At 46.2% G+C, this 17,293-nt stretch overlaps 1 protein-coding gene across 1 annotated transcript; it reads right to left on the bottom strand.

The window, feature by feature from the left end:
* Positions 1-5,453: 5,453 nt before the first annotated feature.
* STC1 (stanniocalcin 1) lies at positions 5,454-16,736 on the bottom strand. The gene is made up of 4 exons (XM_042934542.1): positions 16,429-16,736; positions 14,285-14,427; positions 13,358-13,569; positions 5,454-7,198 (listed from the first exon to the last, which is right to left on the bottom strand). Exons 1-4 carry the CDS (start codon positions 16,544-16,546, stop codon positions 6,928-6,930), a joined length of 744 nt encoding a protein of 247 aa, XP_042790476.1. The 5' UTR covers positions 16,547-16,736; the 3' UTR covers positions 5,454-6,927.
* Between the last annotated feature and the right edge of the window lie 557 nt (positions 16,737-17,293).

Below are 17,293 nucleotides of genomic sequence, written 5' to 3'. Positions count from 1 at the left end.
ATATTCCTTCTGGCTCTTTAGTATGATGTCTTGCACAAACTTAGCAAATCTCTAAACAGGTTTGTGGATGAGTCTTTTGTTGCTCAGGTTACCAGGAGAAAGAAACAGCAAGTGTAAACTTTTATCAGGGCTAGTGCTGGAAAGAAATATAGTCATGTGGTGTTGTGATAAGCTGGCTGACCTAAAGATCCCCAAATGGCACCTGGAATTAATGTCTCTACTCACCATGGCGATATGCACTCCATGCCCTGTTATCCATACGCTGTTATGGCTGCTAAGGCCCAGCATTCTACTGGAGGAAAAGCCCTGGATTAGTTGGTGGGTAATAGAAAGATTTCCTTCCTTCCTTCCTTCCTTCCTTCCTTCCTTCCTTCCTTCCTTCCTTCCTTCCTTCTTCTGCTCACAAATGCTTAGTGCATGCCAGCTTTATGTTAAGCACCAGAATACAAGGATGACTAAGTTCTCTCTCTTTGCAAGCCCTCTCCAGTGCACTTGGCTATAAGCTTGGCTCTGCTGGGGAAGGCTTCCCAGGTGACATGAACTTTGGCCAATGAAAAGGAGTTTGGGGAGAAGAATATTCATGAGAAGGAATGATATGAGTGAAGGTAATAAGGCAGAAAAGTTAATGGTGTCTTTGGGGGAAGACTGAGAAGTTAGCATTAGGAGAGCCTAGGGTGTGTGTTGAAAAGAAGGGCCCAGATTTTGAGGGGTTTCAATTTGAAGTCAAGATGCTTGATTTTTGTCGTGTAGGCAAGGGAAAGCTACTAAAGCAAGGGAGTGAAATGATCATGCTTGCGCTTCAGCAACATCCTTGCAGTGGCTGTGTGGAGGGTTCTAGAATGGAGGAATGGACACAGTTATATGGAAACAGTCGGGACCTTGCTACTCCAAGCATCCTTCATGGAGCATCTGCATCACCTGGGAGCATGTTAGAAATGCAGCCTCTTGGGCATCACCCAGAAATACTGAATCACTTTAATGAGATTCCCAGGTGACGTGTATATACAGTAAATCTAGAAACACTGATTCAGAAGCAATGCTGGTAGCTCTAATGGCATTCATGTAGGTCCCATGGGAGGGGCAACCTGACCTGTTCTTTCTCTTATTCTACAGATTCACAGACAGTTCCAAAAACTCCATTTTTGAAAGGCTGATAGAAATTTAAGAAATTTTTATGTGTATTTCAATAATTGGAAAAATTCTTTTAAGCCATGGCTTTTCAAGACAATTTAGTCATGGACTCTCTTTTCTTTTTTTTTTTTTAAGATTTTATTTTATTATTTTTTATTTATTTATTTTTATTTATTTATTTTTATTTATTTTTGGGACAGAGAGAGACAGAGCATGAACGGGGGAGGGGCAGAGAGAGAGGGAGACACAGAATCGGAAACAGGCTCCAGGCTCCGAGCCATCAGCCCAGAGCCTGACGTGGGGCTCGAACTCACGGACCGCGAGATCGTGACCTGGCTGAAGTCGCTTAACTGACTGCGCCACCCAGGCGCCCCTAAGATTTTATTTTTTTAAGTAATCTCTGCACCCAATGTGGGCCTCGAACTTACAACCCCAAGATCTAGAGTCTCATGCTCTTCTGACTGAGCCAGCCAAATGCTCCAAGGACTCTTATAACTGTGTGAATGGGTTCCGGAGGGCAAACATAAGAGAATATCTTATCTATGCTATTTTCTTTTCTTTTCTTTTTTCTCTTTTCTTTTCTTTCTTTGTCTTTCTTTCTTTCTTTCTTTCTTTTTCTTTCTTTATTCTTTTCTTTCCTCCCTTCCTCCCTCCCCTCCCCTTTCCTTCCTTCCTTCCTTTCTTTTTTCTTTCTTTTCTTTTCTTTTCTTTTCTTTCTTTCTTTCTTTCTTTCTTTTCTTTTCCTTTCTTTCTTTCTCTTTCTTTTTCTCCTTCTCCTTTAAAAGTAGGCTTCATGCCCAGTGCAGAGCCCAACATGGGGCTTGAACTCATGACCCTGAGATCAAGACCTGAGCTGAGATCAGGAGCCAGATGCTTAACCGACTGAGCCACCGAGGCACCCTAAGGCTATTTTATTTCTCAAGCTTGGTGATGGTATATGGATGTTCATGTATTATAATCTGCCATTTTTTGGTTAGTTGTAATATTTTATATTCAAATTCATAAAGTCTTGATTAAACAGTCATGTTTAGTGATCTACAAAAGAAACAGAACAAGAACCAAGGTGGTACCTCAAGACTCATGTCAGGAGTGGGAGTGGAATCGAAATGATGGTGATAGCATTCACATACATAGCGATACTTACATTAGTTGAGGGCACAATAAATACTATTTGTGGGGAAACTTGCTATGTGCTGGACACTTTCAGTATTTTATATGCAACTCATTTAATGTCAATGACTCCAGGAGGTAGGACTGATTTCTTATCTCTATTTCATAGGGATATTTTAACAGCTGAAAAAACTCAGATATGAAGGTGTCAGCTACTCGGTGCAAAGCCACAGAGGAACTAGGATTTGAACTCAGTTTGGGGAGATCTCAGGTCTTTTTTATTTAAAAAATTTTTTTTTTAAGTTTATTATCCTTGAGAGATAGAGAGAGACAGAGCATGAGCAGGGGAGGAGGAGACACAGAATCCAAAGCAGGCTCCAGGCTCCGAGCCGTCAGCACAGAGCCCGACCTGGGGCTCGACCCCCGAACCGCGAGATCACGACCTGAGCCGAAACCGGATGCTTAACCGACTGAGCCACTGAGGCGCCCCAGGTCTCAGCTCTTAAATAGCACACTAAAGTGTAGCGTGGACAGCCTCTCTGCCTGGACAGGTGTGACAGAAGAAGACAGAGGAGGCAGGATCATAATGAAATCAATGTATTCTTTGTCCTGTGCCCGGTCAGAGAACAGCAAGTGCCATACGTTTGTGGCCTTAGAGTGGCAACTCCTGCAGTATTTGTTATCTGTCCTGTGTGCATCTGAACTTGGAAAAATGCAGTCTGGAGGCAGAAATGAATGACAGTGAGAAAAAAGTCTGTGTTTGAATTTCAAATGTAGAGAAAATCCACGAATTGAAACAAACGAACGAACGATAGGAGAACTTTCCTTGGAAACACTACACTACAGTAGCCCTCCCCCACTTTTTTGTGACTGAATTCGTAACCATCCTTCAAGACTCAGGTAAATGTCATCCTGCTGTGAATCCTGTCCCCGTTTTTTGACATGGGAAGTTCCCTCCTTTTATCCCCATCCCCTCTCCTCGGATGCTAATCGCTGCGATTTAGTGAGCAATACCGTGTACTGGCCATGTAAGCACTTCACTTATTTTATGTTCTTTTAATAGTGCTATGGATAGTTACCACTCTCCTCATTTTATAGAGGAGGAAACCGATGTCTTTCGGGATTAAGTCATCTGACATCATGCAGTTAACGAGTGGCAGAGCCAGAACTGAAACCCCAGAAGTCTGACCCCGGAGCTGGATCCCTCCTCACCACAGAGCCATCTGCCTCTCGTCACCTTGATTTGTCTTTTTTTTCCCTCTCTCCTGAAGTCCTTCTAAGCCATTCATTTAAAGCATTGGGGGTATCCTGCACCTGGGTGCTTTTTCTGGTGCTGGGACCACATCAGTGGCTACACAAAGGGGCTTCCAGTCTGAGCACAAGGTGGAGGGCAAGGTCTTCTAGAAAGTGAGGACGGCACAAATAAAGGTCCGGAAGGGAGACCGAGCACAGCCTTAGCAGAACTCCCGCACTGCGGGAGCATAGGGTTCATTGCTGTGAAGGAAGGGGGAGTCTTGAGGCTGGAGAGCTGAGTGGTGTCCAGACCATCCAGCTTCTCTGACGTCTGGAAGGACTCTGGGGTGCAATTTTATTCTGAGGGGAATGGGAGCCACCAAATGGTCTTAAGGAAATTTGGCAAATGTCGATTTAAACTACATTCGTTTACATATCGGCACTTAATTCGTGACTTTAAAGAAATCAATCGGCCGTTAACTTCACGTTCAGAAAGTCTCATTCAAGAAGTTTTTAAAGAATAACAATGAAAGACATTGGGGAAAAAAACAATAAAATGTAACACTTTATTTTTATTATTATTATTTTTTATCTTAGAAGGAATTCACCAAAGGCTTCATATTATGCTATGGCATCTTTAATTATAAAAATAAGCAAATAAAATAACTTGCATCTGTCATTACCATGATATGTTTCATAACCTTTATATGCACATGGAGCTTAAAAATGTAATTTAACAATAAATAATGACATATACCAGATATGCTCACTGTTTATTCCAGTACTCAGCCAAAAACCTAAATATCATTTAAATTATAAATACATAATGCAAATATAATGGCACAAAAATGTCTAAAGTGCAACCAAATCACGATAGAAGAATCATGCAAGCTGGTCTAGGTCAGCCCCCGAATCACTCTGTGCAGCAAACACAAGACGAAGCTTTGGAAGTTTAAAGGGGAGTCGGAAGGAGTGGGGTCGGATGGGGACAAGAGAAGCAAAAAACTAGCAACATCGTGAGAACTGCTTCTTTCCATACGTGTGGATATATGTATTATAGATACATATAGAAGTATCGCTGTGGGGAGAAAAGGGGGGTACCACGGTTTGAAGAGGTCACAGCAAACAAAGAGAACCTACTGGACTGAAGTAAGAGAGAATTTGGCTAGGAATCCTCGTGAACTACTTGTCGCATTGGGGTCCTGGCTTAGTGGGTTTGCGAAATGGACACAACACACATACTTGGGTAGCTTTTCTGGTTCAGAGAAGTCAGCCTTGCCTGGGGGTAGGGGCTGGGGAGGGCGGGAGGGGGAGAGTCAACTTAGCGTGTGGTCTACCTGATTTCCAAGAGGCTAAGGCAGTGTCCATATGTTTGGGGACCTGGGGATGGGACAGTTCTGAGTATAAAAATGCTCTTAACAATCTGATGTCAGCACGCTTAGAGGCTGTGTGGGGACAAAGGCAGCAACGCCGTGCTGCTCTTGCTGCTGGGTCTGCTGCGATTGCCCTTGGTCCTTGAGCAGCGCGTTACTGCTTTTAAAGGCTTTATGGTAAAGTTGTATTGCTTTTCATTTTTCTGGAGATGTGCCCTCCCTCCTCCCACCAGGAACCCTATCACTCGATTTGGTCAAATCTTGAGTTCAACCTAGTGAGAGTCAAGCACCAATAGTTTCTACCTAAGCGAGTTTGGAGTGGCCCCTGCAGTCCTACCCCTCCTCCCTCTTTCTCCCTCAACATTGACCTTTGGTGGGCAGTGACGCTCTTAAGGGACTGTTGGGTTCAAGGACAGTGACCCTGAGAAACTACTGTTGTTCATAGATAGGTTAGTCATTTGGCTTTGGTGGTTGCCATCTTGTAAACATCACGGCAGAAATAATCAAACCACCAGCTCTTTTTTCCCTCTCTTTTTTTTTCTTTTTTTTCTTTTTTCTTTTTTTTTTTTGGTTTTTTTTTTGTTTTTTTGTTTTTTTTTTTAATTTTTTATTTTTTTATTTTTATTTTTTTTTGCGATCCTACAGAGATGGCCCAGCTGCCAGGACTACTTTGGCAGGCAGCGTGCTACAGGACAAAAATGTAAGAGGAGTCTATTAAGGCTGGACAGCCCAGGGTTATTTATACCCCCTCAGCCCCAAGTCCCCGGAACTGAAGACCCAAAGGCTGATTGACTCGTTCCTGATCGATTTAATGGAGAGTCTCCCATGCCATCATCAGTTTGCCAGAGCTATCAGGCACGGATGAGAGGCGGTGAGACAAGAATTGCCACTTCCCAAGATAGAGTAGGCCTTATGACGCCGTAAGTGGTCCAAGCCCAAAGGGATGCTCTTTTCGGTTCCCGTAATTCCCAGTTGGATGTGACAGAGCCGTTTCAGGATAGATCTAAGTCAAGAGTAGCCTCTGGGTTGAGGTGGGCTGGGAGATTAACATTTTACCTGGGGTCCTTCAGATAAACCTGTTGGTTTTTCCTATCTCGTACAGGCCCATCTTAAGTTTCGATGTTGAGTAAAACTACTTCTACCCCCTTAAGTTATAAAAAAGGCCACAAGGAGCATTTATGTGGATATCTGGAAGTGAGATAGTTATTCCATTCCCAGGAAAAGAAAAATAAAGCTAAGTTACAAAACTAAATCTATATGCAATAAAGTTATTATATACTGCTTTGTTTAAGCAGAGTCCTCTGGAATTTATGTACAGTACATTAGTTTTCAGCTATTTATATTCCACAGTTCGACCTTAAGATTCTCTGGTTTTAAGACAATTGTTAAAGGTACTTTTAAAGCTCTGAGCAGTTACAGTACATAAAGATGTTAGCTTTTTGTTTTTCATTAGATGCAAGAAGATGCGGGCTCAAACTCTGGTTGAAGAGCCAGGCTTGAGCAATTTGGTAAATGTGTTGGAAAGGAAATTACACACTAGAGGATCAAGACCATAAGATACTAGCTCATGAGAGATCAAGAATTCAAACACGACATTCATATTCGTCCATGGCCAGCACAGATTCATCACACGAATTCCATTTAACATCTTTATGAGCGTTTAAGACATGCATTTAAGTTAAGTTGCTTCTCATCAGCTAACTCTACTGGGGTAACCATCCTAAAAGGCCTCCACATCTTCCAATTACAAGGACTGGGCCTTACGCGAATGCTCTGTGTTTGAGAGTAGTTTGAGGGGACCCGGGAGAAGACATGGTAGAGGGAAGTGATCAAAAGGGTACTCTCTCCTGCCGAGAGGCAGAAAGATCACACGTATTCTGTCTGTGGGAACGCTGCCATCGCAGAATGTTGGGATATTGATTACAGAAGCCTAGTTTCATGCAGTTTTCTGTCAGGGGAATAGAAAATAGGAACTACTTAAAAAAAAAAAAATCAAACCAGGCACAGTACACTCAAAGTTGGTGCGCGAACACCTTTAAAATGATACTAGTTGGGCGAGGTTGGGAACACCTCTCCCGGCTTATGCACTCTCTTGTGAGGTGCGTTTGATGTGGGAGGGAGAGGCCACCTCACCTCGGAGGTTCCTGAGGAGGACTTTCAGCTTCTGTGGCTCGCTCGTGCGCCTCCTGTTGAAGTCAGCTCGCGGGTATGTTTGGGCACAGTGATCTGTCTGCAGGATGTGAAAGAGGCTGGCCATGTTGGGCCCAATTTTCTCCATCAGGCTGTCTCTGATGGTGCTGACTGTGTCTTCATCACATTCCAGGAGGCTTCGGACAAGTCTGTTATAGTATCTGCAAGGCAGATATAGAGGCAACAGTCAGTCAGCGAGAGCCAGGCAAGACACGGTCTTTCATCCGGGCTGCAGCCAACGCCATCCGCCGTGGCCAGACCGTGCGTGCGAACACAAATGGTTGACAGCTGGCGGCCATGTCTGCAAATCTTAACAACGTAGACACGCATAGCTAGATGGGCTCACAAAGACCGTTCAGTGGCTACGTCATCATCTCACAGAGAAGGAACAAACGTGGGAGGAGCTAAAGCGACTCGTCTGAGGTCGTACAATGGGTTAGTGGTAGTAACAAGACTTAGTCCAACGTAAGGAGGTGCGCCCAGCCCCGGCCACTTACATGAAGAGTCACTGGCACAGGAACGGGCAGGTATTTTGATGCCTCTTTGCAATTTTCCTTTTGTTTCGTGGTGTGTGTGCAGGTGCACGTGCACCTGAGCGCATACTCAGACTTCGCTTCTATTTTCAAAGGAGGCCCCTGCCTTGGAGTGTCTCACGCGTTTTACTCCCCAACCTAATTTCCCCATCACACGCTCAGCTCGCCTTGCTAGAGGCCATCGGCTGCTCTCATTCTCAGTCTTCCTTCAGAGGCGCATTGCGGTCAGAAGGCCGAATGCCAGGCAATGAGGACACTTACATGGAAACATTGGTGGTCCTTGACGTTTTCCGCTGCAATAACTCCCCCCGAGTCTTCTCCTACTGCTCTAGCTTTTGCGGGCCTCTTCCTTTTTTTGGACATTTTACAGATCCCTGCTTAGCATCCCACGGGGCAGCAGTGCATGGTCTAGGGATGGTTCTGTTTCCCCTACTAGGCAGTGAACTTATTGAAGGCAGGATTCGTGGCTTTATTTTTGGTAACCCTCATGTGCCGGGGTCCCGGGGCCACACTGCCTGCTTCCTGTCAATTTGTTAATTTATTTCGTGGTCACTGAGGAAAAGGGGAGTTTTAGACATAATAGTTCTTTCCAATAAGTCATGGTTCCAGGAAGAAAAATTAGAGGTAGGTGTGGTTAAGTTCAAACAAACAAAAAAAAATCCTTTGGGTTTGGTATAAATCACCTTCATTTTAGATGCAAGTTGTTTAGGTATACCAAACCCTGAAGCTAAGTGTTATGGCTCAGAAACAAGCTGTCTAATATTTACAGCGTATGAATTACTTGTCCTGTTCATTGGGAAGACAGTTCAGGTAATTTTCCAATGCGAGGTGGGACGTGTTTGCTCCACTTGGAGGTGGCACTTGTCAAAACCCATTAGCTCTCTGTGCACTAACAAGAGACTGTCCCGATGACAGTGACCTCCAGTATTTATGTGGGGAGACTCTTTCCTCAGAGGAGCCTGCGGGTCACTGGGGCCACAAGATCTTCCATGAAAAGAAACCTGTTTATTTTTAACTCACCTCGCAGAGCACAGGATCAAACATCCTTCCAGAATAACTTAACCCCCCAGAGAGGTCCTTTCAAGGATGTACGGTAAACAGAGTGGAACACGGGTAATGAAGCAGAGCGGTCACCCTTCCGTGGGCGAGCAGATGAAGCTGGGGGCCGAACGAAAGAGAAATCCTGCTGCCTGGGTCTCAGACACAGTCCTGGCTCTACCCCTCCCACGAGGGAGGATTATATCCAGCTGTTGTTAAAATTGGGATTCTCTGGCACAGAAACACATTTTCCAGCCCTTCGGAATTATAAAGCACATGAGTCAAAGCAGATCTCACTTGGATGGGGAGAAAGATGGTTTTGGAAAAACTGAGAATAAACTACTTTGCACCAACAGCTTCAGATACCTACGCACCCACATAGATCCCCAGGCACCCCTTTACTCTTGGGCTCTGCAAGGACATGGGTCCCCGTGATCTCTGGGTCCATTTCACAGGGCGATTAGATCTTAGAGAATAAGGTTTCTGACCTCTCACCCTCCTGGCCCCCAATCAGGACTTTGTAACTTAAAGCAAACCCTTTCACTTCTAGAAAGAACTGTTCACAACAGATGACCCCCCCCCCCCACCCGCCCTCACTGCCCCTGCCAAATGAGCTACAGAAGAAGGCCTTTCCTTAGACTGACATTGAAGGCTCTTGCCTGGATGACGAAGTCTCACCCCAGTAAGGAAACCAAGCTTCTGTCATTAGCCTCGCCTCTTTAAGGCCAGATGTGCCTCTTGCGTTCCACTTCGTTAAAGCACTTACTCTCCCTCTTTGAGGGTGCCTAGCTTTCGCTACTTTCACTGCTCACCAAGATAAGACACCTGTTTTTGGTGTTTCTGGATGAGGACCTCACCAGCCTGACCACCCTAGTGACACCCTCCAAATCTACCCTTAGCTTCTCTTGTGGAGCTTTGTTAACGCAACAAGGGCAGGCTAAGAGGGCTCCCTGTAAAATGTCCATGGCTCCATTACCGCTCCTCCAAGTCTGGAAAACGTGTCAACCTGTCAGGCTGCCTTGAGGCCAACATCATTTGCCAGAGTGAGCCACAGTTTAGGCCCGTGGCTCTCCATTAAGGGCTAGAATACACAGGAATGGCACTGACCTCTGGGATTGTGTGGATGAATGAGACAGACCCTTCCCATCTAGAAGTCACTAAGTGAGATTATTTAAAAGATCGTGTCTCCAGCACAAGTTGAATTAGCGATTGCCACGTATTTGTCGCGCACCATCGTGTACCCACGGTTTATGTTACTATAGCTGTTGGTAAGATGTGCCTTCTCTTTGAGGAGATAACTTACCAAATTTAATTGTTGATCACCATGGGGCACATTCATTCATTTCTCCTTGGTAGTCTATTTTTTTCCTCTTTTTATTCTACTTGGATTGTGGAGATTTCCTACAAGTTTTACTGGTTGCCATTTTTGAAGCAGAAATCAAATAGCTTGGCTCAAGGCCACATGCATTCTAGGCCCTACTCGGTCAATTCACTAGCTGTGTGACTTTCAGCCGGTCACTTCCCTCTCTGGGCCTCTGTGTTTTCAATCAGTAAAATGAGGTGTTTATAGTCTATGCCCATCTCCAGCTATGACATTCTATGTTTCTAGGGATTTGATACATAATTTCCTTCTTAATTGAACAAGGATGGTGCAGGTCTGCTTTAGGTTCATCCTCTGCAGGAGGGTTAGAACTATTTCAGAAGGGTCCTTTCTTCACCTTTATAGGGGTTGGCAGGATGTGCCGCAGGGACTTGATGGGCTAAGTGTTCTGATCACCCAGCCTGGAAGGACCTTCTAAAGCATGTTTCTTTCCTCCCACTTTGAAAATTCCATCCCTGACCTTTTTTTTTTTTTCTTCGTAAAGAATAACATCAGATATTCTCCATAGCTACTGTTTCAGCCATGCTTTACCCAAATACACACATACTGCCTAGGAACGTTCTGTGTGAGGGTTTATAAATAGTCCTTTGTTTCCCTTGATCAATATTATTCTTCTGTTTCCTGTTCCCTATCCATGCCCTAGAGAGCTGGAAGCTTTGTCAGTTTTCCCACCCTGGATCTGGATTGGTCTGATTTCTTCCCAAGCCTCACGCCTCCCAGCTTGCCTGATCAGTTTTGCCTGCGTCCCTCATGGCTAAGAGAGCAGTTTGCGAATTCAGCCAGGGGGACAGCCAACTCTCCTTTGTCTTCCGAGCGCATTTCTCCCGTGGAAAACGTCCCTGTTCTGGCTCCTGGTCCAGTTACAGGCTTTTGGATTCTCCCAGGCCCAAATCTCATGCTAGATAAGTCACAGGAAGGTGGAATGAACCTGTAACTACTTCCCTTTGCAATTCGGTGCCAACTGGCACAACTTAATGTGTCTCTGTGGTGGGACAGAGGCTGGGAAAGCAGGATGTTTCAGGAGAGTGAGGAGCTTAAATAGAGCAAACCAAGCCCAGCATGGAACCGGAAATCTCTACAGTTCGGAGCAGGAATAATATTAACCAGTTGAAGTGAAATAATGGGAGAAAGGGCTGCATGAAGATTCTGGTCTTCAAGAGATGGCCACTTTCCCCCACTGTCCGAATAAGCGTGATTTCCCGAGATGAAAAAGGGACATGACCAGGCTCCTGTGGCCATCTGATAAAGTGGTGTAAAAGAAAGCCCATTGAAAGCAATAGTGGCCTGATTAAAAACTCCTATTCCGAGTCGCTTCTTAGATATTTAAGATCACCAGTCCAGAGTCTATATCATCCTTTCTATACGACCTCTCCCTTTATAAATGGAAGATATGACCTCAGTTGAAATTGAGAGGTTCGCATTGCCTCAAAGTTGGTCGCATGCCATATTGTAAGTCACAAATTGTCACAGGATCCTTGACGATCTAGACTTACAATGATGGCTTTGCCAACATACCCCTGCCCCCGCCAGCTGCCCCACAAACACATACTTTGTCCTTAGCCCCTGTCTACTAAAAATTCTTTTCTTTTCTTTTTTTTTTTTTTTTTTCTTTTGTGGTGAAGGGAGACTCCAACAATTAGCCAGCGATTTTATTTTATTTTTTCCTTCTTCTCTTCAGATGTCACAAGAATCTTTTTGGGAGAATTTTAAGACCAAGATCAATATAAAGAGATAGGCCATCTGAGATAAATGTGGGATTTGATTTTCTTGTTCTGAGGAAATCAGCTAGGACCCAAGGACACGGTCGCTTCTCAGTACCGAACGAATGATTTTATAAGTTGACATGAGGTTCTGGAGAGCCTTTACCGTGTGCTTCGGTGTGAATCAGAAATTTTACAGAGTTTTAATGTCAGGGGCCTTTAGCGGTTCCCTAAGGAAGACCTACCTTTCCCGTCTTCTACTTGCATACATGTGTGTGACTAAATCACTGGTAAGCCCCTCGAGGAGCAGGCTGTTGGTGCTATCTGAAGAAGGGACAGAACCTGGCTAGGAGATTAAGCAGGGAGGCTGGTGTTAGCTCTCCGGTGGTCTGGGCAATAGGTAATAGGACTGATCTTTGTCAGTGTGTGCAGATTTGGCTGGGGAGTCAAAGGATCATAGTGCTTCAGGACTAGGCGGCAAGTTTCAGGCTGTGTGGCATCACAGTAGGGCTCAACGTGTCCCAGCCTCACTGTCCCTGCCATACCTCCATGCCAGCCCCACCGGCACCTCTCCTAACTTGATCGCAGATGGGGAAGCCCAGGTCTTGCTGGGCAACTTTGTAGGTCGTGGAATGAGGATGTCAGCCCTCTTGTGTCTTGGGTGTCCACTCCCGGCTGGTAAAGACAGTGAGTCGGCAACACCGAAAGGCCGGTGCTCAGATATGATTACTTCCGGGGTTTTGGGTCACGTTAGAATACTCAGATGAGAATATGAGCACTCGCCAGAAACATCGTTCCAGGAAATTCTGGACTAGAGAAAGAACTAACATGGGTCTGGGAGGGGGAATCATCTAGTCCAGCCATCTCACTTTTCACAAAGGAAATCTGAGTCCCCAACGAAGTGACCTGGCTTATTCTGGGCTACCTACTGGAATATGTGCTTGGGCTTGGGACTGCTCAGAACACATGCGGATTTAAAAGTCTGCATTATGCTCTCTGTCTCTCAAAAACAAATAAACATTAAAAAATTTTTTTGAAAAAAGGGCGCCTGGGTGGCTCAGTCAGTGAAGCGTCTGACTTCAGCTCAGGTCATGATCTCGTGGTTTGTGAGTTCGAACCCCACATCAGGCTCTGTGCTGACAGCTCAGAGCCCGGAGCTGGCTTCGGATTCTGTGCCTCCCTCTCTCTGCCCCTGCCCTGCTCGTGCTCTGTCTCTCTCTGTCTCTCAAAAATAAATAAACATTAAAATTTTTTTTTAAAAGTCTGCATTATGACATTTGACCGGGGTTTTTATAATGGCCAACTATACCGTGCATAGTCATAATTTCAGCCAAATGTGATATCTCAAAAGCTTGTGTCCATAAACTTCACAATGCCCTTCAGGCTTATTGTGAGAAACTGACAATGAAAATGCACTCAGGGATGCCACAGATGGAGCTTTCTATTAGCTGCATGGAAAGACTTTTCCTATAACAGTGAGGAAAAAAAAAATCCAGGCTGCTTAAGCTGTCACAACCAATCACAAACATATTTTCCCTGCAAAAGCTGGGAAGGCTGCAAGCTAAAATAAGATCATGACTGTGGCAATTAACCCCCTTCTGTGTCTGGCTCTGCCACCGCCCTGCCCCCCCTCCCTCCCCAGTGCAAAAAAGCGGACTCATTCTGTACCTGTTGGAGAAGTGATTGGGGAGCTGGACCACCTCGGTGATGGCTTCGGGGTTCCGCTTGGCGACGCTGCACACATTCAGCTTGCTGTAGCACTCCTCTTGCACCTCAGCAATCATCCTCTGGAAAGTGGAGCATCTCCGAATGGCGAGGAAGACCTTGGAGGTGACCCCATTGGCGATGCACTTTAAGCTCTCTTTGACAAATGCTTTTCCCTGCCAGGCAAGGGGTAGGAGGAGAAGCTTTAGCTCGAGCTGCCCAGAGAGGATGGGGCATACAATATGTGGAACTTAAGGGGGCTTGCCTTGGCGTGGTCCCCTGGCCGTCTGTATGTCTTCGCATGCTGCGACCAGGATTAAAAAAAAAAAATGTCCCTACTCTCATAGACTACCTTCAGAATTGAGCTCCGTAGAAATAATGAGACAGGAGAAAGAAAGAGACAGACCCACAATCAGCCACCCTGCAGCTTGAACGTAGCCATGATGCGGTTTTGTCTTGGGATCGAGACTTTGATAACTCAACTCACAAGCCAGTATGCTGGGTCCTACAGTGAGAACTTCTTTGTTGGAAGAACATTTTTATTTCCTCTTGAAGAGGCGAGGATTTTCTGCTCATCACCCCTCCCTTATAAGATAACCTGTGTCAGCGTGTGACAATCGTGCATTAGAGGGTGGGGAGCGTCTCGTACAGAACCGGCTTCCTGGCCGAAAGTGTGTGTGTGTGTGTGTGTGTGTGTGTGTGTGTGCATGTGTGTGCACACGTGCACACGCACACGCGGGAGTGTGCATGCACACGCTGGAGCTGGGGATTTCGGTTGAGGAGGCTGAGAAGCACAGCTGCTTCCCTACAAGACTAGCTCCTAAGAACAATAGTCTAGCACACTGTTAACGACAAGCAGCCAGTGGAAGGCAGGGGTCAAGGTCTGCTTACCTGAGTGTCAAATTTAGCAGCGCTGTACAAGAAGGATTTACAGATGTCGTACATCCCATCTGTATCACAGGTGGAGTTCTCCAGGCAGGCAAAAGCCCCGCAGCCAACCTGCAGAGCACTGTTGAGGCAGCGAACCACTTCAGCTGAAAGAGACAAATCCATCCAATTTGGGTCAAACAGTGAGGGTGATTCGGAAGGGTCGAGGGGGCGCCATTCAAGGACAAGGGGTCAGAAGAACTTCTCTTCGGACGTCTGTGAGGGGGCAGTAGCTAGACCCGTTCAGAGGGGATGGGGTCGGGGGCAGGCCAGGCAGATCCCTCCTGCGCGTGGAAGGAGAGGGCAGGAGCTTTCCCTGTTGGTCTCACCATCACATACAATTTGGGTGGCCGGAGGAGTAAGGTGAGAGTCTGTGGAATGCACAGTGCTTGAAACAGCTCTCCAGCATCAGAGGGTATCACTTAGAGCCCGAAAGCCCGGGAAGGCAGGAGACAATGGCTGGTGGTCAGGTTTAGGAAGTAGAAGGGCCAGGGAGTCCATCTGGCTTCTGAAAAACGCACTCCGGAGTAATAAGAATGGAATTTTAGTCTAAATGGCAGAGGACCATTTGCCAGGGAGTGCACTTGGAGACCCTTCCAATTTAGGGCTGCTAACTTACCTTCATATTGGCAGAAAGGAATCTGGTCCGTTCATGTTTCACCCCAGCCCCCACCATAGGACAGTGCTTAGAGGTATGCATAATCTCTCTCATATTAAAAGCCATTTCTCCTTCTTTTTTTTTTTTTTTTAAAAGAAACACAGGTGTGGAATAACAAGGCCAAGGCACCCCTTGTGCAAGACTGGAAGAAAACCGCAAAGAACTTGCATGAGGCTTTCTACATTCTGGATAAGATCTCCCATAAAAGTAATTTCTCTCCTACAGAAAGGGGGGGGGGGTGTTCTGGCAAGCAGCTCGGCAAGAAATGATCTGCAGCCTTCATACCATAGGATTCTCCTCTGAGATCAAAAGCCTGGTTCGGTTAGGCTTCCCCTCCCCCTCCCACCACCCGCAGCCTCTGGGATGTTACAAGTCATTTCCCTAATTATATATTTCCACGGGTTCAAATTATAACTTTGCTTTAAGCAGTTTTAATATGCATTAGGGTTGCTATTGTTTTAGGCAAGCTCGAATTGTGAATCACTGCATTTCTATAGCAACTAAGTACAAAAGGAAGTGAAGCAAAGCCCTCCTCTGGGCAGGGACCTGTGCTCTTCGGAGAGGAGCGTTGTCTGCAGCATTTGGACACCTGCGATCCCATCTTTGCTGACAGTCAGGGGAGTGGGGCCAGTAATGTCAGAGGGGCAAGCTGGACAAGTGAAGTCAAAAGGCAGAGGTGTTAATACCGGCTTCCTAAGGACTCTTTTCCTTCAGAGACCAAGATAATACACAATTAACTGCTCTGGGAGTCAGCAGAGAGCGAGACCTTCCCCTTGAAGAAACAGCTGCTACATTTCACAAATACTCTTTTTCAAGGGGGCCCTCTGGCCACGGGCTGCACTGCACGGGCAGCTGAATGAAGCGCGAGAAAGCCGGGAGGAAGAGAAGGAGCAGTGTCAGGGGTGGGATGTGTAGGGTTTTCTCTGCATCTGCCCGGGATTTGTCAGCCTTGAGGGCTATGGTTCGGTAAATCTGTCTGCAGAGGGAGCTTTCTGTGTGTTCTCTGAAGGGGCAGGGAAGTCCAGTTATGGGGACTTAAGGGTGAAGAAAGGGGGACAGCATCAGACAAACCGTGTCTCACCTTAAGATCGGCTTCAGCTTCTGGAAAGTATAGAGAGCGCTTTGAAGCATGCCAACATTCAGGCCTTTCCCCCGCCCCCTCCCCCCCTCCCCCAAGAGGGTACGTGCCAGATTTCAGGCAATCAGGCTAGTAGGCTTATGCAATGAAATACCCTCAGCAGAGCGCCCGGCTTCTTCGTTAGTTGCATGCAATTTATTAAACAAAGGAGCTCCACTTCCTAAGGCTATTGGATTACACTGGCAGTTTATTGCCATCAGGCATGAAGCACATTTATTATCAAGATCAGCCGTCACAGACACAGTTGCAAAAGCGAGAGGCAAATGAGGACAGCTCTTTGGGGGAGAAACCGGTCCTGGGTTTGCCGCTTACCTGAGTTCTGAGCTGCCACCCGGGATTTCCTGGGGCTCACAGAATCATTCTGCTCCGCCTCATGGGTTGCAGAAGCACTGATCACCAGCACCAGAAGCACTGCTGAGTTTTGGAGCATTCTCTGAGAAGTTTCCGCTAAGTTGTTGGGTTTTTTTTTTCCTCCCCCCCTTTCCTCTTTCCCTCTCCCGGCTTGCGTGAAGATGTGGATCTGGATACACTGAAAGCCTAGGTGAGGATTTGATGAGGATTTTTTGTTGCTGCTGATGCTGTTCCTGCTGACGCTTTTGCTGCTGCTGTGGCTGCTGCTGCTGCTGCTGTTGTTGCTGTTGTTGGCTGCTGCTGCTGCTGCTACTGCTGCTGCTGCTGCTGCTGCAGTGGCTGCTTCTTGCACCTCTGGCTTTTGCAAACTGGGGGCCCAAGAGCTGCACCCAGGGATTTTATAGCCGTTCTTATCGGTCCTTAGGATCAGGGACCAATCAGGTCCTTCAACTGGTCTGGCTAGCCAATCGGAGGGCACTCTCATTGGGCTGGAGCTGTTTGACTTCTTAGAAATATTTTCCAGCAAATTAAAAGTACCTGCTGCCAATGTTTTACGTGTGTGTGTGTGTGTGTGTGTGTGTGTGTGTGTGTGACGGTGTGTGCATGGATGTGTGAAAAGCTATTTTCATGGCGTTAAGGGATGACTGTGTATTGATCGAACTGAGGGAAAATCATGAAAATCTCAACAAGGTGCTTTTGGAAATACATTTTTTTCCCCAAATGATCTACAGGGGGTGGGGAATGGGCAGCATCAGCAGGATGTGGAGTGTGGTCTCTTTGGATTCGAACTGAACCTCATTACAGCCGTTTCAGTCCGATTTTACTG

This window comes from Panthera leo, chromosome B1 (assembly GCF_018350215.1).
Source record: "Panthera leo isolate Ple1 chromosome B1, P.leo_Ple1_pat1.1, whole genome shotgun sequence".
NCBI lineage: Eukaryota > Metazoa > Chordata > Mammalia > Carnivora > Felidae > Panthera > Panthera leo.
Note: the sequence above shows the minus strand (reverse complement) of the source record. Positions and strands in the feature narration are given on the sequence as shown.

Bases quoted from the DNA above. Each gene is read 5' to 3' on its own strand.
- STC1 (XM_042934542.1), bottom strand. From the start codon at position 16,546: ATGCTCCAAAACTCAGCAGTGCTTCTGGTGCTGGTGATCAGTGCTTCT. The intron at 14,428-16,428 runs GTAAGCGGCAAA...TGTCTCTTTCAG, and splicing joins GGTGGCAGCTCAGAACTCAG to CTGAAGTGGTTCGCTGCCTC. The intron at 7,199-13,357 runs GTACAGAATGAG...TCTGCCTTGCAG, and splicing joins CCCAATCACTTCTCCAACAG to ATACTATAACAGACTTGTCC.